General features: G+C 45.5%; 1 protein-coding gene and 1 non-coding gene across 6 annotated transcripts in view; one reads left to right on the top strand and one right to left on the bottom strand.

Moving 5' to 3' along the window:
* Nucleotides 1-540: 540 nt before the first annotated feature.
* Nucleotides 541-24,377, top strand: part of UTRN (utrophin) — a 593,146-nt gene continuing 569,309 nt past the window's right edge. For 3 of the 5 annotated variants that reach the window (XM_075554433.1, XM_075554432.1, XM_075554428.1), the window contains exons 1-2: nucleotides 541-760; nucleotides 8,831-8,990. In XM_075554433.1, coding sequence (XP_075410548.1) covers nucleotides 8,912-8,990 — 79 coding nt within the window. In that variant the 5' untranslated portion in view covers nucleotides 541-760; nucleotides 8,831-8,911. Of the gene's footprint in view, nucleotides 761-887; nucleotides 1,045-1,578; nucleotides 1,721-8,830; nucleotides 8,991-24,377 lie in introns of those variants that run through there. The other 2 variants (XM_075554429.1, XM_075554431.1) reach the window with 2 other exon arrangements.
* On the bottom strand, nucleotides 6,239-6,370 carry LOC142454066 (small nucleolar RNA SNORA42/SNORA80 family). The gene has a single exon (XR_012785596.1). It is a non-coding gene; the product is annotated as a small nucleolar RNA SNORA42/SNORA80 family (small nucleolar RNA).

Here is a 24,377-nt window from a genome sequence, read left to right as displayed (position 1 = left end):
GTTCGAACAGTGGGTGGGCGTGGGTGGCCAGGCATCCATTCCAACTCCTGGCCTGCAGGCTCCCGGGTCCCGCCGCCCGAGCCCAGCAGAGAGCCAGGCGGAGCGCAACGGACTGGGAGGGCGCCGCTGGCAGCCGCTGATTGACGGGGCGCTCGGTCAGGTGACCCGGGGTGCCACGTTCCCGGAGCAGAGCCCGGGGTGGCCGCGGCGGCCGGGCCGGGGCCGAACCCGGAACCCACAGCGGTTGGGCTCCGCGAACAAAGTTGCTCGGCCGCCGGCGGCCGGGCGGGAAAGCCGAGCGGGGAGCGGGCGCGCGGGCTGGCGATCTGCTCATATCGTCCGGGGAGACCGACTCCCCAGGGGCGCGGACTCCAACCCCGAGCCCGGGGGGAGGGCGTGGCGGGGGGGGGGGGACTGCGCGCTCCCGGCAGTGCCGCGCGCCCCCGCCGCCGCCTCCAGCGCTGCGCTCCAACAAAGGGGCCGGCCCGGGGCGGGGAGGAGGAGGAGCCGCCGGGCCCGGCCCGCCGCCCGGGCGCAGCAAGTTGTGGAGTCGCCTTTCCTCGGAGGCGGGAGCGGGTTGCCGCCGCCGGCCGCGGGCTTTCTTCCGCGGAGGGGGCGAGGAGGAGCCTCGGGCCGCCGCAGCCGATTGGGGGATGACGGGGAGCGGCTCCCCCCTTGGCGTGGCTCCCGGCTGCCGACGGAAAACTCTGTCGTGCTCGGCAAACTTGGTGCTCGGTGCCTGCCTGCGCGTCGCCTCCAGGTTTGCGCTGGGACTCTTTTTGTTTTGGGTTTTGGCGGAACTCCGGGGCAGGAAGATTGCACAAGCCTGGGCGTTTTCCATCGGGTATCACTCCCGCCCCCCCCCAAACCAGCAACCCCCCCAAACCTCCCCCACCCGCCTTTTCGGCGTTTGCTTGGTTATCCACGATTCACTAAAAAGAAAACTGCATCCCTCCCCCAAACTCCCCACGCGTACCCCTCCGGCAACTCCTGCCACCCAAACGCACCCACAGGCGCCGGGGGCCGGCGGGGCCCGGGGAGCAGGTAAGCCCACGCATTATTGAAGCCCCGGGCGGGTCCCGCGACCGCAGCCCCGGGCCCCCGCCCCCAGAGGGAGGGCGGCCTCGCCGGGGGTTCCCGGGCTGGCACCCCTGTCCCAAGTCTGGAGTAGGAAGCGTGAGCAACTTTTCCGTGCGCTTTTCTGGACGCCCCCCGCTCCTCTCGAGAGGAGAGCATGTCACAAACGTGGGGGGCGTTGGGGCGAGGAGTTGCGACAGCCCCGCGTCCCCACGGGTTCGGCGGAGCCTGCGGGTCCCCAGTCCCGGGCCGGCCCGGTGAGGGGGCCGAGGGTCGGAGCCGCGCGCGGGGTGCGGCGCCGGGCCAGTTTAGGAGCGCCCGGAGGGGACGTGGCCTCGGGCCAGCCTGTCACTCAGCTCCCAGCCCGGGCCGGCCGGGCCCCGAGGCATCTGGAAGGCGAGGCTGCCAAGGAGGTGGCTCTGCGGTCGGCGCCTGGGGAGAGCGGCTCCTACCCGGCCGCCGGGCCGGAAACGTGCCCGGCCTCCTGGCGATGGCTGCGCCCCGGGGCGCGGCCAGCGGCACCCGCCGGCGGTCCCGAGAGGCTGGGGCGGGGTGGGGGCGGATGCCTCCTGGGAGCGTAGTCCCTCGCGGTCGCCGCTGCTCTTTTTCCGGACTCTTGGCATCTCTTGCTACAGCGGACGAGGTAACTCGGGGGGCGCGGGGCCAGAGGACCCCTGGCTACTTACACACCCACCAAAGCGTTACTTTTGGACCTTGCAACTTTCTGAAGCCACTCTGTTCGGAGCGAATTGGGGCTCCGTCTTCAAGGCCAGGTGACAGGAGAGACTCGTCGCCGAGTGGTTTCTCGGGGAGGGGAAGCGCGCGCGACTCCCGAGCGCCGGGGTCCCACGGGTGGGTTTCTGCTTTCCATTGACCCGAGGAGCCCGGGCGCCGCTCTCCGGCCGCCTCTCGGAGTCCAGGGAGTCCCACGCGCCAGCCTCCAGGTGGGCCCGAGGAGGGCTTGGCGGCGTCACCTAGGCCTCCCGCACCTCGCGGGTCCGTCCCCAATGCCGCTCTTGGTGTGTGTGTGGGGGGTGCCGGGGGGTCGGGGGGATCACGCCTCTGTCGCCGCGGCCCGATCGCCCCGAGCCCGTGGGAGCTTAAACGGCGCCCAGATTCCCGGGTTGGGAGCTGGCCCATCCATCCCTTCGCAGCTTGCACCGGCCTTGGGCGCCCAGTGGCCCTCCAGGCAGGTTCCTGGTGGGCGCGGGGGGTGGGGGGACGCCGCCTGCGGGAGTGCTGCAGGACTGGAGAGAAATGGAGGACTGCGAAGTGTGGGCGCCGCAGCCCCCAGTGTACCAAGTCGAGAAGGCCAGGCTTTATTTGCAGCTATTTCCCCGCCCCCTTTGCCAGCATTGCTCCTGTGTTTACCTAAAATGTATTACCCTGCAAACGTGTGAACCGCTATCGTGTTAACCTTCCTTGGGGTGCGTCTGAGAGGGAACCAGCAGGTCTTGGCGCTTAGTGGTTTCTTTGGCACATTTCAAGCAGAGCAGCGGAGTCTTCTTGCGCCCTTGACTTTCCGTGCCACTGCCCCCGGCATCCCCGGGGGGTGGGTGCGCATTGTTGAATGGAAATATATAACTCTCACTGCTAAGCAGTTGAATCCGACTCAGCTACCGGACAGGGCAGGGTAGAACTGCCCCTTCCGATTTCGGAGACTGTATCTCCAGGAGTAGAAAGTCTCGTCTTTCACCCATGGAGCGGCTGGTGGCTTCGAACTGTTGACCTTTCGGTTAGCAGCCCACCTCCTAACCCACTCTTGTCACCAGGCCTCCTAAGCTTGAGTGCCTGTGCATGCTTTTGTGTGTGTGTGTGTGTGTGTGTGTGTGTATGCAGATGTCTCTTGTATGTGCCCTCTCTACACATGCGGTCATGAATTGGAACAGGATGGCAACTAACAATAGATGCATTCTTCAAACTTTGTTGTGAATTAGGTAGCGGTTTACACATCAGCTCTTCTAATTTGTATTCAGCAACTTAAACAACTTCTCAAACCTTTGCAAATCCTGCTTGTCCATCTCCCTTTCCCCCCTCACCTCTCTCTTGTAGCACAGTACCTTCCCCATCAACACGTTAATACCCATTCACCTTGTCTAGCCTGTTCCTTCCCTTCCTTCCCACCTCTGGTAACCAGTAAAAGCTGTTTTTGTTTTGCTAGGAAAAATCTCAATTTAAATAAATATATGTCTATATATGCATATATAAAAGAGTGGTAATATATGCATTCTATTGTGTGATTCTCAAATTATTTTACACTTTAAAGTTTGCCTTTAAGGTCATCCACCATCTCCTCTTGCACTCCCAAATTTATTGCCACACACTTAGTTTCTGGTTCATCTGAAAATCAGAAAAGTTCTGAAGAAAGAGGTGGTGAACATGGACAGTACATTGTCGATTGTATTGGTTTCAGGAAGAAACCGTTGGCTCAACTTTGCAGGGCATCATTATGAAGGAAGAGAAAGCAGGCCTTGGTAACAATAAATGACAATTGTGTAGGCCTTAAAATATCCCATTGATTTTTTTCTCAGTTCCTCATCGAACTTGGTGTGGCGGTGAGCGGTTAGATGGCCCTCTGTTATGTTCTCTTCTGCCTCCCTTTTCTGCTGGATCTTTGCAGCACGCAAGTTCTTTATCAAGAAGAGATGATATGGGAAATTATCTTAATTAAGGACACTAGCAAACAGAAGCACAACCCCGAAGGATTGTTACTGGGATGGTGCAAATGAAACAGCCTTGTGTAAACAGTTGACGTTTTCGCTTTTATGGGTGGGGAGAGTCTTAGGGAATCATTGGCCGAGACCAAACGGGAAGGAATGGATGAGGAATATCTTCTCCCAGAGGGGATAGTTGCTTTCCAGTAAAGAGAATTTTTGTTGGGAAGGCATGTTTCACAATAAAATTTTATGTGAACAAGGTTTTGGTTCTGAAACATAATAAAATACATTTAAGGATCCAGCAAAGCTTTACATCCAGCAAAGCTTTACATAAAGGGAAGAACTTAATCACATCATAACCCACAGAGGCTTAACAGTAGAACAATAAAAAAATAAAAGTTTTTTTTAATGTGCTCATAAAATCTTGGAGACTTATGGGCCAAGCCATATTCCTCCCTACTGGCGAGGAAATTATTCCTCTAGCTCTAGCAATCTTTCAGCATCTTCATCAGGCTCGAACTTTTTTTAACACTTAAAACTTATCTTATGTACAATTTTTGCTTCTAAATTACCGGAACACCCCCTTTTCCCTGACCTGGCCAGGAAAATAGTACAATGATGATGTAATAGATACGTAAAATTGTATATACTACAGAAAATGGGATCATATGTGGTGTCCTTGACAATACATATAGGAGGGGATTCAAAAGTTCATAGTAAAAATGCCTTAACTTTAACTTCTACTTTTGCATTAACTTTTTAAATCGCCCATGTATTCCAAAATACTATATAAAATGTAAGATGTGAAATTATATAGTCAAAATATTAAAGTGTTATGAAATAATATACCATATGATATATCCTGAAGGAGCTCTGGTGGCATAGTGGGCTGCACATTGCACTGCTAACCAGATGGTCAGTGGCTCGAACCCACCAGTGGCTCCTCTGGAGCAAAACGTGGCTTTCTCCTCTGGTAAAGAGTTGCGCACAGTCTGGGAACTCCCCAGGTGCAATTCTGCTTGGTTTGTAGAGTCTTTATGAGTAGGAATTAAGTTGACGGCAATGAGTTTGGGTTTTGGAGTTGATAAGGTGCTGTTGGCAGAATAGAGCCAAGTTGCTGGACTTACAGTCACGTTCTGATTCTGTTTGGGTTGTTGGGGCAGTGTCTTCCAGGAACTATGAGGGCAAAGCAGTCCTTCAGCTATCACCAGTTGTAAAGATAAAGTGGAACCCCAGTTCTTTACGTCTGGAAGAGGTTTTTAATTAATTACTAAAGATTAAAAGTATGTTGAGTGGTATCTATATTCAGTAGAATTCATAGACTTTTATGACAGAATCTATGTAAATAAATAATACTATCCAGATTTTTGGGGGGTATTTAAAAATAATTTTTTTAATTTTTTTACTTTTAGGCCTCCCCTCCCACCTAAAAAATAATTTTATTGGGGGCTCATACTGCTCTTCTCACCATCCGTCCATCCATCCATCTATTGTATCAAGCACATTTGTTGCCATCATCATTCTCAAAACATTTTCTTTCTACTTGAGCCCTTGGTATCAGCTCTTAACTATCCAGATTTGTGGATCAAATCCTGACTCACTCCTACGATCCAGATTTGAATATCCAACTGCTTTTATTTTTGTCAACTTAATTTTAATATTTATAATTTCTCATATCCAAAATCAATTCCCAAATCCTATGGATTTTCATTTAATATCTAAATAGCCCACCGATCTAACCACTTCTTTCCATGTGCTTTTATTTTGGCCACCATCTTTCCTTGCCTGTCACATTACAATGGAAACACTAGCACAGCAAAAACACATAAGCCCTTAATCTCACTCACTGCCATTAATTCGGTTATGATGCATAGCGACTTCATAGGACAGAGTAGAACTGCCTCTGTGGGTTTCTGCGACTGAAACTCTTAATGGGAGTAAGACGCTTCATCTTCCTCCTGAGGAGCAGCTAGTGGTTTTGAACAGCTGACCTTCAGGTCAGCAGCCCAACACAACCTACTCTGCCACCAGGCCTCCTTTGCCCTTCACCTAGATTCCCCTATTATTATTTTGCAATATTGACTTCATCTGTCTCTGTCTCTCTGAATTTCTGTATGCTGCCCTGTTTGAACTTAAGTTGACAATAGTATTACTCTTCATTGCTACATTTCACCTTGTCTTCTATGGTCAAAGCCCTTCTCTTGTATAACTACAAAAACCATTCATCAATGATAAAGACATTCAGCTTTGATATAATGTCTGATAGATCATCTGTAGTTCCTAGTCACATTTTTCAAATTATCTCCTAAGGGACCCCTGTAAGTTTTCTTAGTAAATTCTGAAGTCAATCAGGGACCTAGTCATCACACCTACTTAGTCTCCTTTCCTTTACAAAGTCCTCTTTTATGCACCTCCCAACTCTTGGATATTATTTTTTCTTAGGTTATTCTCAGGTTTGTCAGGATACACACACACACACGTATATATATTTCTTTTTGTATTTCTAATGTGCAATGGACTTCAGTGCCTGAAGTCCGTGGGTAAGGACTGGCAAAGATTGGGGACTACCGTTTGCTCTAGCACGGGACATTGTGAGAGGCTATGGGGATGGGCCTGCTGTAAATCAAAGCCCATGTATGCTATTGACAGTTCAGGAACTGATTCTGAAGACTGTCCACAATTTGTGCTTGTCGGCTCACAGTAAGCTTCACGTCTAATACTTTGACAAGGGATACTGAATGGATGATGTATATTTTCCATTGTATCACATCAGCCGCTTTTATTACTGGTCATGTCAAGTTTGGTCACTTGCTTGAGGTTAGGATCCCTCCACTTGTAACACTTTTTAAATGAAAAAACCCAAACCAAACAAAAGCAAAAAACCTGAAAAACACACACACACACACACACACACACACACAGAAGGTGGGGGAACTGTCCATCAATATTGATATATATGTCCTAGGTTCTGCATCGAACATTTTGCTATATTCTGCCATAGTCTTAATTGATTCCCCATGTATCACACTGGTACATTTTCAAGCCGGGATATTTTAAAAAGGTGTCTGATGGTGTTCTAGCTTAGAAAGATCTACTGGATCCTTATTGCTCTTCAGATAAAGGCCAAAAGCCTTCAGGGCCTGGTCCTGCCTGGTCCAGCTTTGCGTTCTTGGCACTTTTCCCTTCCCAGAAACTGGCCTATCCTCAGCTCCTTGACTGCGCCATGAGCCTTTGTGACACTTTTCTTGAGATGTTTTTAGGATGGTCTCTTCCCACCTCCCTTGTTAAGTAATTAAATTATTCTCATCCTTGAAGGCTTGGCTCAAATGTCCCTTCTTCAAGTAAGCCTTCTCTAATTTCCTAGGGCAGGTCACATACCCTTGCTGTATGCTCCTATTACTCGAGGTGTCTCCTTTGTGCATTTGTAGCACATAGACATTGCTATGAAATAATTCATTATATAATTAGTTGCTGATGTTTATAAACTCCATGAGGCAAGAGCCCGTGTCTCCCGTTCATGGCCATGTCCTCGTGATCAAGCTTAGTGCGTTGCACACAGTTGTTGGTAGATTCTCTTGAGTTGTTTCCGACTCGTGGTGGCTCTTAGGCACAGCAGAATGAACAACTGCCCAGTCCCGCACCACCTTCACAGTTATCCCCAAGTTTGTGTCCATTGTTATTGCCATTCTCTCAGTCAATTTTCGTGGGGATCTTCCTCTTTTTTGCTGACCCTCCTCTTGATCAACCTTGGATGTCCATCTCCAGGGACTACTAGCTGAAGTCTTGCCATCTCGCTTCTAAGGAGCATTCTGACTTTCTGTCTTCAGAGACAGATTTGTCCATTCTCTGCTAGCACCATAATTCCAATGCGTCAACTCTTTCTGTCCTTTTTATAAAAAATCATTGTCCAGCTTTTGCATTCATAAGAGGTGATTAAAAACACCACGGCTTGTGTTAGGTGCACCTTAGTCCTCAAAGTGGCATCGCTGCATTTTAACACTTTGAAGAGTGCTTTTGCAACAGGTTTAGCCAATAGGATGTTCCTTTGATGTGTTGTTTCCTATGGAGGCACTCAGTAAATAGTCAAATCTCAGCAATGCTGTTTGCGTCCAGACTACCACATCGAGACTATCTTACTAAAGTGAGTCCCATGTGCTGTCTGATTCCCAAGTGCATATACAGTCGATATTTACATTACACTGTAGGTGCTAAGTGAGCAGCAGCATTAAGAAAAAGTTTGAAATGTTGCAAGAATTCCTAACATGCGACACAGAGTCACGAAGAGAGCATGTGCTATTGAAAAATGCTCATCGGCTTGCTCAGTACAGGGTTATCACAAACCTTCAGTTTGTAAAACATGAATTATCTGCAAAGCACAATAAAAAAAGTATGCTTGTATTTGATAGGCTAATGGTTACTCTGTGGGTATCATGTATGTGTAGTTACATGTATTCATGGGGGCCTTCCACTTGGAATTCCATTCTCCGTTCGTTCTCACCTCGTTCACAGCCACTACATCTGTGCTCAGGACTGTGCAGTGCTTCGTCCTCTTGTGCTTAGGGTCGCTATGGGTTGTAACCAACTTGATGGCACTTAGGAACAACCCCCTCCTCACAGTGGAGGCTTGTATGTTGGTATGATGCTGAGCAGGCTCCAGCAGAGCTTCTGTACGAGGACAGAGACACGGCCGGAGAACTCTTCTGGAAGTTAGCCAGTGCAAACCTTGTGGCTTACAACTTGTGGCGGGAATGCCGCAGAGCCGGGCAGTACTTTGTTCTGTTGTGCCTGAGATGCCATGAATTGGAGGTGGCCATGAGTCACATTGGGCTAGTAACCGTAAGGCCAGCAGTTGGAATCCATCAGCTGCTCTGTGGGAGAATTACGAGGTTTTCTACTGCTCCCTGTCCCTACCCCCCCACCCCCCAACACACAAAAATTTACAGTTTGGAAACCCAGAGGAGCAGTTACATACAATCTTACAGTATTGCTTTGAGTGGAAATCAGCTCAATGGCCGTGTGAGTTTTCTGGATGAGCCTTTGGCTCAGTGGCAGCTAATAACAATTTATGCATTCAACACTTTCTCTTTTCTTTTTAGGTTTTGACGTCAAGTTGGCCCCTTATCTAAAACTGAATGCCTTAAAAAGAAGTCTTTGGATTACGTTGAAGCTCAGCAGAGATGGCCAAGTATGGTGAACACGAAGCCCTCCCAGACGAGGGACAGAATGAGTTCAGTGACATCATCAAGTGCAGATCTGGTAGGTAATGGGAGCTTCAGAAACCAGACGGCGTCCGTTTTTTTTTGGCTTGGTTTGGCATGATTCTTTGGAGGCAGAAGCTTGTTGCTGTTCACTGCTGTCCAGTTGGTTCTGACTCAGAGTGTCCCTAAGTCCAACAGAATGAAATGCTGCCCTGCCCCACCCTGCCTGCATCCTCCTCACAGTTGTTCACGCTCGAGTCTGCTTTCGTTTGCTCTGACAGATGATAATTGTCTTGTAAACAGCAATGTCTCTTAGTGTCCTGTCTTAAATTCTCCACTTGATTTTGTCTACTGGATGTTCACTGCACCGCTTGGAGAAATTGCTGCCTGTAGCGGTTGTCGCAACTCCTCACCCTGTTTTCTGAGCTTGAAGGAGTTAGAGTAGAAAGTGCCTGAGTTTCTGGCAGATTCAAGTTTTGACTTTATTGCCTTATCTCCTCACCCTAACCCTTCATTCCCTTTGGAAAACTTGCTAGGCGCCTTTTCAAGGTACAGTTCTCACTTGGTAATTGAGATAGATAGTTAAAGTTCATTGTGCCAACCTGGCCAATAAACACATGCGGGATTATTTGAAGGGTGGAGAGAGAAATGGCTCAGGGAGCCTCGCCTTTCGAGTTCTCAGGCCTCTTGCTTTGTGATGGTCGGATCAGGGTGCAGCTGCCTTGGCCAGCTTCAGCTGGCAAGCTCACATCCCTGAGAGAAGTCACATGGACCTATCCCGATGGAGCCTTGGGTGCTGGAGCAGCCGTTTGGAGACCTCTGCCAGCGCTGAGATGCTTACATGCTCACTGATTCGGCTTTCCTCCTGCAGTTGGCTTCATTGCATGTGTTTTGTGACATTGAGGAGGACTTTGTAGATTGTTGTCTGTATGGGCTAATGTTGGACTTAATGGGCTTGGACAGCACTGGGTTAGGATACTTTCTTAATGTGCACTTACCCTTTATATAAAACTCTCTTATACATATGAGTTTCTGTAGATTTGTTTCCCTAGTTTACCCCGACTAACATAGTACTCTAATAAACAGATTAATACTTTTTATATGAGCATTTTAATTGGAAACCTCTCAGTATAATGCCTCGCCCCCTGATCTTTTTATTCAGCTGAGCGCTTTTTGACTCTGGAAGTACAAGTGGATCAACTGGGGAGGTTTTTGTAGGTTTTTTTGAAAAAATGTGGATGCGTTGGCTCTACTCCAGACTGATTGAATAAGAATTTCTGTATTTCTGTGTTTCTTAAAAGTATCTAATAGGATTCTGAGACAAAGCCAGGAGCAAGGGCTGCTGATTTAACCAAGTAATACCGAAAGTATTGATGGACACTATAGAAAGTTCTTGTTTCCTCAGGAGAATCTGCCCTTCTGGTGAAGTTTCTGCAGACTTAAGGGGGTCCAGGGCTGGGACGATGGGGTGGGATGGGGAGGGGCAGGTATTTCTGAGCAGGCAGAGCTTTGGAAATTTCACAGAGCCCCACCCTAGGTCTGAACAGTATTTGAACCACTTTAAGAGTCACTTTGAGATGCCAGATTACATCTACTGTCACTTTAAAAATAACCAGGAACCAAAGCCTTTTTATAGGGTGGGGTGGGAGGCCATGCAAGCCATCTTTATATTATGTTAGGAACTGATTTCTTATGAATTAAAGTTGCAGAAATATATATGGAAACAAACTGCTTTAAGATGCACATTATTTCCCCATGATTGTTGGTTGGTGAGGACATGGGTTAGTATAGACTGTTTCTAATATGTGCTTGTTATGTAGGCTGAAGGGCCTTTTGGATGTACAGTTTAATATCCTGTTTTAAAACATAGTTTCAAGACTGTTGTATTCTGCTGGAGTCATTTTGATTTTTAAAGATCTGGTTATTATAAAGGGAAGTGTAATAAGGGACTCTTCTTATCTTTGGAAGAGGATAGAGTATATATCCAGAAACATATAAATGTAACAAGTGAAATGGAACAGAGACTAGTGTTTATAATTGTAATGTTCTAGTAATTATGAGGAAGTATATCCTTAAATTCTTTTCTGAGTCCATCTCCAATATAGTAAATAACTTTGCATACTTATGAATATGTCCTTTAGCCCTTCCATAAAAAAGTAGTCATATGTCTTTAAAAATAGTACAGACAGATGACAAGCACTTATACTTCCAGACTTCTCTTTAAATTGAAAATTGTGATTTTTTAAAGGAATGACTGCTTAGGGACAATTTTGGGTTTCTAATATATGTTTTTAACACGTGCACACCAAGTGGCCCAGTGATTTTATTTCTAGACATTTCCCCCCACCCCAAGGAAAAAAGGAAATTAAGCTCAGGATTAATTATAATCATATATTAAATATAAAATAATAAGAATTACATCTGTTGTGCAAAAATATATAAACTAATAGTAAACATGCTGCTATCAAATCACATCAAATCAATTTTAATACATATATGTGTATATGTATATATATATGTATATATATATATATATAAATCCACTCTTGGGGATTGTTCATTAATCCATTATTTCAGAAAGTGGTATGAAAATTTTATGAAATGTCTTACTCTGAGGTCTAGGATTATTAATGTCTAACTCAAAAAAGGATGTCTTGGTCACATAACTTTAGGAAACAGTGATAAACCTACACAATTACCCCCAGGGCCTTTGAACATACTTATGGCATCTCAGTGGGCTTAACTAAATTAAGGCAGATCCATAGAGCAGACGTTGATGTGTTTATGCAAATTATGTGTGTGTGTACATGGAATGCGTTCTTAAGATATTAAGTAAAAGCACATGTGTAATAGTAGTCCATTAATGGGAATGGGCTTTTTGTGAAAAATGTCATTTAGCAGCATATACCCTAAATGTTGATGAGAATCATCTGTGCATGTTGGGATTCTTCTTCTTTGCTCATGTGTTTTTTCGAAGGTTGTTCAGTGAACCCATAATACTTATTTTTTATTTCTATTTTTTAAAAGGCAGTGACTCTCAAACTGCTTCTATTCTTCCCATGCCAGTGTTATGACTATTGCTTTTGTGTGTGTGTGTGTCCCCCTTCAAAGTACACTGAGCATGTAGCTGGTGCATATCTGAGTTATGAATCACATTCTTTTGGTTGGATTATGTTGCAAAAGCCAGTAGATAAAGATGGATTTAAATGGGCCTATTACTCCCCGTCTAACTTTCTGGGGGGTATTTTTTTGATGCTTTTAATTAGAGGGATAATATCTTGTGGTTCTGCAGAATCTCCATGGTGAGACGAGGTCTAAGTCCAGGCTAAGATGAAGGACTTGCCTATATATAATACATGTATTCTTATAGATCCTCCTTGGACATGTTCTCTGTGGGATTTGTTGATCTTTTTTTTATTATTAATCATTTTATTGGGGGGGTTCGGGGGTTCTTACAAATCTTATAACAGCCCATCATTCATTTGTGCTCAGCACACTTGTACATATGTTGCCATCAACATTTCCAAAAACATTTTCTTTCTACTTGAGCCCTTGGTATCAGCTCCTCGTTTCCCCCCTCCCTCCCACCCACCTGAATCCTTCATCAAGTATATATTATTTTTGTTATTGCGTGTCTTATACCTTTCTCTTTTTTAAAGGGATGTTTTTCTAAAGAACAGTTTTCATTCGAGTCTGCTTCTCTGGGCTTCCTCTTTTGGTTGATTTACCCTTGTGCATGTGTGGACTGGGGGTAGGATTTACCCTTGTGTATGTGTGGGCCAGGGGTAGGGGTTGGGCAGAAGAGATTGTGGTGGAAAAAATGAATGTTGAGAGTAAATAGGTAAAGTTAATCTGTTGGTTTATAAAAGAGCTAACCCTCTCCCCTCTCAAAACCTGTCATTTAAAAATGTTTCTATAGTTTATGTTAAAGTGTTAGGTTTTTTTATATTCTGAATGTTAATTTACTCCAAACAAAGACATGAGGTTAGTTACCAGGGGTAGGCAATGTGGTGGATGAGATGTGGTGGTGGTGAATGTTGCCTTAGGATATCACTGACTCATGGCAGTCCCATGTGTTCGAGGTAGAACGCTGCTTGCTCAAATAATTCAGTGCTCTGACCTCCAGGCTTGTCATCTCAAGCACCTCTGGGTGGGTTTGAACCTGCAACCTATCTGCCAGTCATTGAGCACTAAGCCATTTGCTCCACCCAAAGTCACTCAATAGTTTCAAGCATAGAAAAGCCAAACACTTGTTTATGCTTGGACTACCTGTAGTACATGCCTTGGGTTTGAGTGAAGTTTAGAAAAAGATTGGAATAACTGTAAGCTGTAATGACCAGAGGTTTGAGGTGGGGTACAAGTAGACCCTCCTTTTAAAGTTAAGCTGTTGTCCTTGAGTTGACTTTGACTCATGGTGATCTGTGCTCTGTGGGGTTTTCAGTGGCTGCTCTTTTTGCTTGTTGACTGTACCATCCTCCTGCTGAGAGGCTTCTGGTTGGATTCAACCTTCAACATTTCCATTTGCAGCCAACTGGGTGCAATGCCCAGGGGCTCCCTTCCCCCCTTTAAGTCAAGTTCATCATCCATGACTGCATCACTGACAGTCTTAATCATGAGATTATAGGAAGATGAAGAAACTAGTAAATCTTTTTTTTTTTTGAGAGAGTCGGCCCAAACACGATGCCTTTTTAAAAAGTGAAATATGTTGCCACTGAAATATGTGTTGTGTCAACACCTGCCAGGAGCATGCTACACCTGAAATATGAGGACGGTGTGTGACGCTTAGAAAGTAGAAGGACACTCTTCCTGCTACTTCAGTCTGTCAGCAATCAACACAGATGAAGGGCTGTGGGTGTTAGTTGACCTCGAGTCTACTCCTGCTCAGAGTGACCCTAATTATGTACAGCAGAATGAGACACTGTCCGGTCCTGTGCCGTCCTCCCAAATGTTCTTATGTTTGAGCCCATTGATACAGCTACTGTGTCCGTCCTTTTTGTCCGAAGTCGTCTTTTTCACTGCCCGCTACTTTACCAAGCACAATGTCCTTCTCCAGGTTACTGGTCGCTCCTAACAACATGTCCAAAGTACACGAGTCAAAGTCTTGCTCGAAGGAGCATTCTGACTATACTTTTCCCAAGACATTTGTTAATTCTTTTCGCAGTCCAGGTTTTCCACATTCTTCACCAACACAATCATTCAAATGCCTGGATTCGTCTCCAGTCTGCCTTGTTCGGTGCCCATCCTTCACATGCATAGGAGGCGATTGGAATTACATGGCTTGGGTCAGGCGCACCATGGTTAGTCCTCAGAATAACATCCTTGCTGTTCAACATTTTTCAGTGGGTCTTATAAAATGATTAATTAAATAAAAAAATAACAGGTCTTGGGCAGCAGATTAAAGGTAGCCTTTCCTATAGATTAAGTCCTCCTTCTCAGGGCTGCTGCAGTACTGCTAGGTTGTCTGTGTGGCTATTCAAGGCATGTAGACTTTCGTAACTTGGGAGGTTCGAAACGGAGGCCTCTCAGCTAGGGAGGAACCATTGGTCAAACGAAGCCGTCAGTTACACGCCAAATGTTCTAAAAAAGATCCTGGGGCAGGAAGCCGGCCTGTAACAATGTTGCCTTCTTTTCCGTCATCATTTCTAAGCGGGGACCCACAAGGACACACTTCACCATCGCCTGTGATGTCTTCCCCAGGCTCTGCACACACACCTTTGGTGATGCTTGACATTGTATCCTGACACGGTGTCATGGTGATACAAAGGGTGCTGATGATGACATTGATGACGACAGGACTCCAGCAACTCTAATGTAGCGTGCACACTGTGTAATCAACACGAGCCCCCGTTGACAGGTGAAGTAATCTGCCGCCCTGATGAAACCAGCGATGGAATCTGCTGCCCGGGCCTGCTCGCCATTTCTCCAGAGGGCCCAGTATGCTGACCTTGGACCTTCGCACTTCCCTTCCCTTCTTGTCTTTGCCTGGCTGGCTCCTCTTTGCCATTTCCATGGAAGCTTGAATGTGACTTTCTCTGGGAGGTCTTCCCACCCCTCTGGATTGGATCTGTACAGGAGGACTCGAGACACTTAATAGAAAAAACAGATTAAAAGGTCATGGATTCTTTCTACCGGCTTTTTGAAGCCCCCCTAATTGAAGTTCTCAGATTGCCTTTAGTTGAGGAGGTCTGGTGGCACAGTGGTAAAAGTGCTAGGTCACTCACCAAGACATGAGCTGTTCAAATCCACTGGTGGATCCAGGGGGTGGGGCTGGGAATAGAGCAATAGAGCAGTCTTTTCTGTAAAGATTATAGACTTTGGAAGCCCTATGGGGCACTTCTACTCTGTCTTTCCAGGATTGCTAGCTGACGTGATACCAATTTATTTTTCATGAATTGTCCTTATTTCTGATGCTTTCCTTTTTGTGTGCGTCGGGAAGCATCCTCTCTACTTGAATCTGACTCCGTAGAATGCTATCTCTGGCGCCAAGCCAAGTGTCTAACTCATAGTGAGTGAGCAAGAAGTAGTTTTACAACGAGAAAGACTACAGAGCTAGACAGTGCCAGCGCTGGGTGATCCGACGTCCAGAAACTCTGCACATGATCGCTGTCTGCGTAGTGACCAGAATGGAGTCCTGCTGGCACCGTGGTTCAGCTCTCAGCTGCTAACCTGAAGGTTGGCTGTTCAAACCCACCTGCTGCTCCACAGGAGACGAAGGCCTGGCAGTCTAAACAACACGCGGCATTTCTACACTAACTTTCAGGTTCACTATGAGTCGGCAACGGGGTAAACCTAGTGACCTGACTCCTAACATACAGTCATTTGGTGCCTACCTCTGCCCCTTATGGATTTTAGACTTCGTTCATTTTGCATTACACATTTCTTCTGTCTTTTCTTTCACGGTCACCAAGGTTGGGCCCCTGGGCTGGGAGGTGGAGCTTCTCTAGGCCCCCGATTGGCACCACAGCCTGATGGGGTACTGCCAAGTACAGGAGACACAGCCCAGTGCTCCCAAGATTGCCGGGACCCTTATTTTTGGCTCTGGCCACTTTCTTTCTCTACTTTTCAAAGGAGAACCGATCAGCAGACAGGCAGCCTTCTCATGTTCCTCATGTGAATTCCCCTTTCTCTTTTCCCCTGACTCCTGCTCCAGGCTTTTAACTGCTGGTAAACAAAGGTAGTGGGTTTCAGACGCACTGAGGTTTGGCACACCGAAATCCTGGTCTGAGGCCTAGATGGGTATCTCCGGTATTGAAAGAGTTGGTGGTGGAGGAAGAAGGGAGACCAGTCAAAGCACAGTAAGCTTAACTCTCTCTGCGGAAGATTCGACCTGACTCCATTGATGGCGGCCCCGAGCATTTGCTACCTTTGGGTTAGAGCACACTTGGCTAAGTTGACCTGTCTGAGCAGGATGTGGCTCCTCACCTGGTGGCTTCCTTCTTTTCTTTACATTTCTCTCTTCAGGAAAAAAAGAGTCACTGGCGTCTTTCCCTCTTCCTTTGAAACTAAATATTTGTAAGCTTGCTTTTCTAAAGAGTTTCAGGGGTTGTGTTCAGCAGGTTCGGTGGGTTTTTTCCCCCCGCACCCTGGGGATTGGGGTGATGGACAGTCACGCCGACGAGGGCTCAGCTCAGAGTGAGGGTGAGGCCAGGCCCAGTTTCCTTGCCTCGTTATGCCCAGGTGGCCTCATCATAGGAAAGTTTTCTGTCTCGCCGGGATTCACGTGACCTACTTCTGGGGCTGTGGAAGATTTAGGCCGTGTGTCAGGACCGGAAAGCATGAGCTGCTGAGAATGACCCTCAGCCCCGGATGTGCGTTAGTTTGTTATCTAGGAGGAGTGAACAACTTACTTTTTTTGAACCTTATCTGAACCCAGAAGATTGAACTGAATGCTGGTAGGAAGACTTTCTGGGAGCCAGGGAACACACAAGATCATCTGAGCAGTGGGAAAGATGATTTAAAATTTAATTTTAGCACGTGACAAAGAACATTCAGGTGGTTTCTGGTATCTTGGTTAGATTATTTTTTTTCTCTCTTGAGCTGTGTGTGGGCAGAGGGCTCGGGACTTGCTATCTTATTACTTCTATGTTTGTGTGCTTTAAATGTTTAATGATTTATCAACTCATTCTAGTATTTCAAAGGAGTCAGCGGGAAGGGTTTTTAATATATACCTCCACATGCGATAGTGACAGGTGGACTGAGTAGCCAATCCGCTTCCTGAGCTTTCCCTGGTGCTTGCTGGGCCTCGGCTTTCCACCTGTCTGTCCCGGGCAGCAGGTAAAGTTCCCGGCTCCTGGCAACCTGCAGTCTTCTCACTTGTGCTTCGAACAATAAAAAACAGGAGCACAGGCAAACAGACAGAAACCCAACCACCACAGGCCAGTGACTGTGGAGTTGGTTCAGATTCAGGGCCCCCCGGGTGTATCAGAGTAGAGCAGTCCTCCATAGGGTTAAAAAGGAAAAATAATTGTGCGTTAGGTAAAGGTTTTCAGAGCAGACCATCAGGTTTTTAAAAAATCATTTTATTAGGGGCTCACACAACTCTTATCAAAATCCATACATACGTCAATCATATGAAGCACATTTGTACATGTGTTGCCACCATCATTCTCAAAACATTTGCCTTCTACTTGAGCCCTTGGTATCAGCTCCGCATTTTTTCTCCTGTCCCCCTGCCCCCAAGTTTTTTAATTCCATTAAATAAATTTAATGAGTATATACTGGAAATTATAGTACACTGTTTAAAGAAATTAATAATACACAAAACAAAATAAAAACACCTACTCTCCCCAAGTCAATTCTGACTCATAGGTCCCCTATATAGGTATACGCATGCATATATTTGCCTTTATGCTAGCTATGTGTATAGGGTAGATGAGGCTCTCTCTACATCTGTCTGGGAGCCGAAAGTCTCATCTTTTTCCTATGGAGCAGCTGGTGGGATTGAATGGCTGAGCACAGAGTTAGCAGTTTAATGCTTAGCCAATACCTAAATGAAGGTAAAGAAAGTTTACATTCAAGATTGGAAGACTTATGATTGCCAGTATGTGAATATTCCTCTGTGACCTAGAGATTGCACTTAGAGTAAATGGAAACATCTTCACATTCAGATGGAACTATAAGGGACTATGAACACACAAATCAGGCAATATCCATATCTTGCTGATTGATCTTTTACTTAGGCATACAATTAGCAGGTCATTGTGACTTTTATTATAATCAAGTGGTGTTAAGCACATGTCAATTTTTAAAGTATAACCTGACACAAAAGATTTATATTCATTATATTGATTACGTATTCTAAGCAGATATAGAATTATTCAATCATTTATTTATTTTTTAAATACTTTTATTGAGGCCCCTTACATTTCTTATCACAATCCATACATTCGTCCAGTGTGTCAAGTACATTTGCACATATGCCGCCATCATCATTTTCAAAGCATTCTCTTCCCGCTTGAGCCGGATCATCAGTTTTCCCTTCCACAGTTCATGCACCTTTTGTTTCATCTCATCCATTGCAATTGCCTCACTCTCTTGTCCTCTTCCTCCCCTTGGTTCCTGTTTCCGTTCTTCCTCTGTTTCGAACCCTCTGACCTACTCTTTGTTCTGAGATGGTGGATTATAGTCTAAGGTTTGTGTGCCTCACTTGGATTACTGTTCCCCTTCTTGCTGTGAGATTCAGAGGCGTTGGTTGTGACTCACAGCGCCCCTGTGTACAAGAGAACGTGACACCTCCCAGTCCTGCGCCTTCCTCACAGTCGTTCTTGTTTGAGCCCCTTGTTGCAGCCACCATGTCCATTCATTTTGTCCAGAGAACCTTTCTCTTTTGTGCTGGCCCTCCACCGCACCAAGCCTGGTGGCCTTTCTCTCATGATAACATGTCCAAAGTATGTGAGGCAGTCTCACTGTTCTTGCTTCTAAGGAGTCTTCTGGCTGTATTCTTCCAAGACATACTTATTTTTCTTTTGGAAGTCCATGCTGCTTTTAGTAGTTTTCCTCAGCACCGTAGTTCAAATGCATCGATTCTTCTCTCTTCCTTACTCTATGTCCAACTCTCACATGCCTATGAGGTGAGTGAAAATACCATGGCTTGAGTCAGGCACACCTGAGTCCTTAAAGTAACATCCTTGCTTTTCAGTACCATAAGAGGTCTTGTGCAGCAGATTCAGCTAATGCAACTGGTCCTTTGACCTCTTGCCTGGTGCTTTCATGAGCATTGATTATGGATCCGAGCAAGGGGAACAAATCCTCGGCAACTGCACTCTTTCGCCACTTATGATGTCATATTACTGGCCCCGTTGGCAGGATCTTGGTTTTCTTTACACTGAGCTGTAAGCTGTGCAGAACGCTGCCGTCCTTGTCTTCATCAGCATCTGCTTCAAGTCCTCCTCACTTTCAGAAAGCAAGGTTGTACCATCTGCCTATCATTTCTCCTTTTGATCTCTAATTTTTGGGGTGAATTTGAGCCAGCATAGGGAGTTTATTTTCAGACTTATAGGGCGATTAAGGGCCATAGTCTGGCGGGTTCTACTCATCTCTATCTGACTAGCAAGACTGGCTTTCATGATTTTGAGTTTGGTTCCACATTCCATGACACCCCTAGCCCCATTAGCACCTTATAAGGCAATCCTTTTCAGAGCCAGTGGTGGTGGTTTCTGGGCACGAAATCTTTCGTGTCCCAGAGTTGTGAAGGCTGATGTTCCCTTGGACTATTTGTTTTCATGTGTCTTTTGATTCGCCTCACTCTTTTCCCCTCCAGACTGGGAGAGACCAATAGTTGCATCTTAGATTGGCAACTAGGCTCTTGTGAAGAGGTTTTAAGACCCTAGATGCCACCCACCAAATTAGGGTGTCTTTATGCACTATGTAAGGCCAACTGAGTTTATGCTCCTGAGACCAACTCCATAGAGTATTCTTTGGTTGGTTTGTAAGAGGCAGATGCCCAGACATCTCTGGGCATACTTGTATTTCTAACCTTTCAGTTAGCAGCTGAGGGTACACCACCCAGGGATTCCTAACAATTAAGTCACTGAGGTTTATTTTTGTCCTATAAGACTGTCTCTGGTTAAAGCACTTGGCTCAGAGCCGAGAGGTTGGCAGTTGACTACTTGCTGAAAGGTTGACAAGCCTGTCTATCTGCTTCTGGAACCAACTCAACAGCAACTGACAACAATTTATATCCTGTGGCGTTCGCGATTAGAAACTTGTTCTTTTGGTCTTTCGCTATTAGAAACTTGTTCTTTTGGTCTATTTTAATAATCGCTTGTGTGTGCCCATCTGGCAACTAAGATTACGGTCTGGAGTGGTGTAATCTCACACGGCTTTTGAGAACTCAGAGTCTTTAACAACGAATCAATTTTGTCTATCACAGCAGGTGGGCAGCAATATGTGCAACAATAAAATCACATTTTGAATATTCTCGAGGGATTTTATTTGAATGCGTGTCTGGCTGTCTGGTTATTACTATTCAGTTTAGATTTTAGCTTTTAGAGAAATGTAACAGAATCTTTTTTTTCCTCAAAGAGCAGGTTAAGGAAAAAAAAAAAGCACTTAATATCATTTCTTCCATAGCAGAGAATCCAATTAAAAACCGAAACCCAAACGTGAATCTTTTAAAAAGGTTGTACAGGCTCGAAGTAAAGATGTATCTATTGAAGTTTGAGAAATGGCAGTTTAGGTCATCTTTCATTCTGTAGTTTTAATATGCAGACATTATTGAACACATCATTAATATCATATGCAAGTAAAATTTTGCTGAAGACAATTCAAGCACAGTTCCAGTAGTACATCCACAGGGTGCTGTCAGAAACGCAAGCCAGGTTCAGAAGAGGTTGTGGAGCAATAGATTTCATTGCTGATGTCAGAAAGACGTTTACTTGGATTTTATTGACTATGCTAAGCCATCCAACTGTGTAGATCATGACAATTGATGGATAATACTAAGAAGAATTCTAGATTGCTCGTCATGCTCATGCAAAACTTGCATCTAGACCAGTGGTTCTCAACCTTCCTGATGCTGCGATCCTTTAATACAGTTCCTCATGTTGTGGTGACCCCCAACCATAAAATTATTTTTGTTGCTCTTTCATAACTGTCATTTTGCTGCTGTTATGAATCAGGCAACCCCTGGGAAAGGGTCATTTGACCCCCAAAGGGGTCACAACTCACAGGTTGAGAACCGCTGGTATAGACCAAGAGCCAGTTATTTGAACAGAAACGGGGAGACTGTGGCTTAACATCAGGACAGATGTGTGTCAGGGTTGTATTCATTCACCATACTTAATCAATCTTTATAAAAACTGAAACCAAATTCACTGTCGTCAAGTGGCTGCAATTTGATCGATTGGTTCTTTTGCTGCTTAATAAGTTGCGTGATTGAGTGACATTATTTTACATTAATTAAAAAATACATATATTCATATCTATTTTGGAAATTGAGTTTTCAGGCTTATATGTATGAAATTCTTGATTTAGGCTGCATGCCAGGACCATCCTTTGGGATTCCGGGCCAGTCATTTTTGGTGGGTCCAGGGTCCAATGGTTAATCTCCTTAGTGTCATTGATTTATAGGCAAGCAAGGCAGGGCTAGACTCTGGAAACTAAAGTGAGAGTGGTATGTGCATTTCTGGAGAGGAAGAAAGCCTGTGGTTAAATATTTAGATTCTACTTACAAACACTTCCCTAAGCCGTTTGGAGAGGTCATGGATTTCTGCGGATTGGGCATTTTTTATTCTCCCTTATGTCTTCTTTTGTAAGTGTTGGGGTTGTCCTGAGCAAAGGTAGAACTGAGGAAAGTGGGTCAGAAGGATGAAACTAGATGCATTTTTATTGTGCTCCATTGCGCTACATGTTCTTACGATTGCTCAGAAATGGTGGATTGCATTCCCAAGTCTCCCGCTTTAGTGGGGTTTGTCAGAGACTGAACCCTTTTTCTGAACTCTACCTTTGACCATGTAGGAGGATTGAGTCTTCTGGTCAATTCCTTGTAAAAACATTGTGTGCAGATTTTCTAAGGAACAATTTTCCCAAGACAGCTTTAAAAGGAGGATGTGTTTTCAATGCGGGGTGAGGGGGAGAAAAGCATCCATCCACATGCCTCCATCATATTTTATTCTAATCTTCTTGAAGGTTAGAGAAAAGTATTACCTCTGTATAGGCCTCTCTGTTTTCGTAAGCTGAAATAGGTGAAATCTGACCTTAGATTGCATATAGATGCTCTTAGAACTAAAATAATTTGGCTGCCATTAAAAATAATGAGTGGGAAAAAAATGAGTGGATTTTGCGTCTAATTGTGGGTCTACACATGACTACATGTGGGTGTACACATGACTACATGTGGGTGTACACACGACTACATGTGGGTGTACACACGACTACATGTGGGTGTACACACGACTACATGTGGGTGTACACATGACTACATGTGGGTGTACACACGACTACATGTGGGTGTACACACGACTACATGTGGGCGTACACACGACTACATGTGGGCGTACACACGACTACATGTGGGTCTACACACGACTACATGTGGGTGTACACACGACTACATGTGGGTGTACACACGACTACATGTGGGTGTACACACGACTACATGTGGGTGTACACACGACTACATGTGGGTGTACACACGACTACATGTGGGTCTACACACGACTACATGTGGGTCTACACACGACTACATGTGGGTCTACACACGACTACATGTGGGTCTACACATGACCACATGTGGGTCTACACATGCAGAGCCAGTGATCATCCGGAGTCATCCTTCTATTCATTTAACCAGTTCTCTTCTAAGCCTTGAGTTCTTTGTAGTTATGTCTTTGAGTGCTAATATTTAACCTCTTTGAAAGTAAAAGAAGGTAAAAAGAAAGCAAAATAAAGAGTCTTCATTTCTCTGTTGACTGAACACGCTCCAGAGTGGTTTTCAGATACGTGGTTTCTTGTTCATTTGGCACTGAGTGGAATGAGGCTGTGTCTCACGATTTAATGGGACCCATTCCTGGACCACAGGGCCCCTGGTAGCATAGAGGCTTATGCAGTGTGCTGTTAACCACAAGGTCAGCAGTTCAAATCTTCCAGCTGCTCGGAGGGAGAAAGATGTGGCTTTTTACTCTCATCAAGTGTTGCAGTCTTAGAAACCCATAGGGGACATTCTCCTTTGTCCTTTACAGTTGCTGTGAGTCAGAATCAGCCTGATGGCTGTGAGGTTTTTGTTTTTCATTTTTCCTTCCCGGGCCATGAAGATGGGTGCTCATAGGGGAGCAGCTGTGAGGGCTTGAGTGGGAGAATCCTCTGTATTTGAGCAGAGACTTTGTGCAGAGGCTGCTCCCACCTAGTGTTGGGTAAGGGACTGCTTAAAAGTGCTCCGATTGCATGTGCTTATCTGGAATAAGGAGGCCACAAAATAAAACCCTTAAAATTGACTCTCAAACCAATAGACTTAAAAGCGAAATTTGATGCCAAGCTGTAAATGGTCTACTTTTCAAACCCAATTTTTTGATTGGCAGCTTTTAAATTACGTGTAAAATATATGTGTGTATATATGTGTGCACACATATATCATTAAAAAATTTTAGACACGTGTACATGAAAATGTACATATTGTCTCAGAAACTCACAGGGGCAGTTCTGCCCTGTCCTATCGTGTCTTTATGGGTCAGCATTGACTCGATGGCAGTGAGTGTGGCCTTTGAGTTTATTGACTCAGAGTTTGGTAGAATAAATCTGAGTTTTAGTTGACGTTGAGGACACATGGCCTTACCCAAAGAAAGCCACCTTGTGGGGGTTTCCTCAGTAAAGCTGAGTGTTCTAGCTTACTATGTTATCCCGTGTAGTTGTTTCATAGATTTTTAGAAAATGTTATCCTGCAGAAGTATTTGGTTTTGCTTATAGTGTGTTTAGGGTTCAAAAGAGACCTCAATATCAAATATAAAATTAGAACAGTTATTAAGTCTTAAGAGGGACAAAGGCAACAAAAAGACATAGGCCATCATCAGGATGAGGGCATCATAATGATGGCCAGGGGTTCAAGTCAGGATGCTGGTTAATTGAAGCATGGAACAAAGGAAACCATCCCAAAGTAATGATTGGTGGCAGATCAATACATCACAGTTACAAGTGGGACTACAGAAGTGGGCATGGGACCACAATTAGGATAAGTACGTAGTTAGAAGGGCTTACAAGATCGGTCTAGGATATTTCAACCAAGACACTCAGGGCCTGACTGGTAGGGCCTGGCTCAAGACTGCCCCTCTGTACTGTCCTCGGTATGTGATCTCCATCAAGGATCTCCATACCCAGGCAAGCCCCTAAGAGACTGCGTCTTCCAGAGCTGGCTGGAGAGGGGTGGAGGTAATGTACTCTGCCTGACAGCAAGATTACCCGCATCCTTGCTTAATGATCAGAAGGAATTCAGTGGCTGTTTAATCTATGTGGG

The sequence above is a fragment of the Tenrec ecaudatus genome, chromosome 7 (genome assembly GCF_050624435.1).
Source record: "Tenrec ecaudatus isolate mTenEca1 chromosome 7, mTenEca1.hap1, whole genome shotgun sequence".
Lineage (NCBI taxonomy): Eukaryota > Metazoa > Chordata > Mammalia > Afrosoricida > Tenrecidae > Tenrec > Tenrec ecaudatus.
Note: the sequence above shows the minus strand (reverse complement) of the source record. Positions and strands in the feature narration are given on the sequence as shown.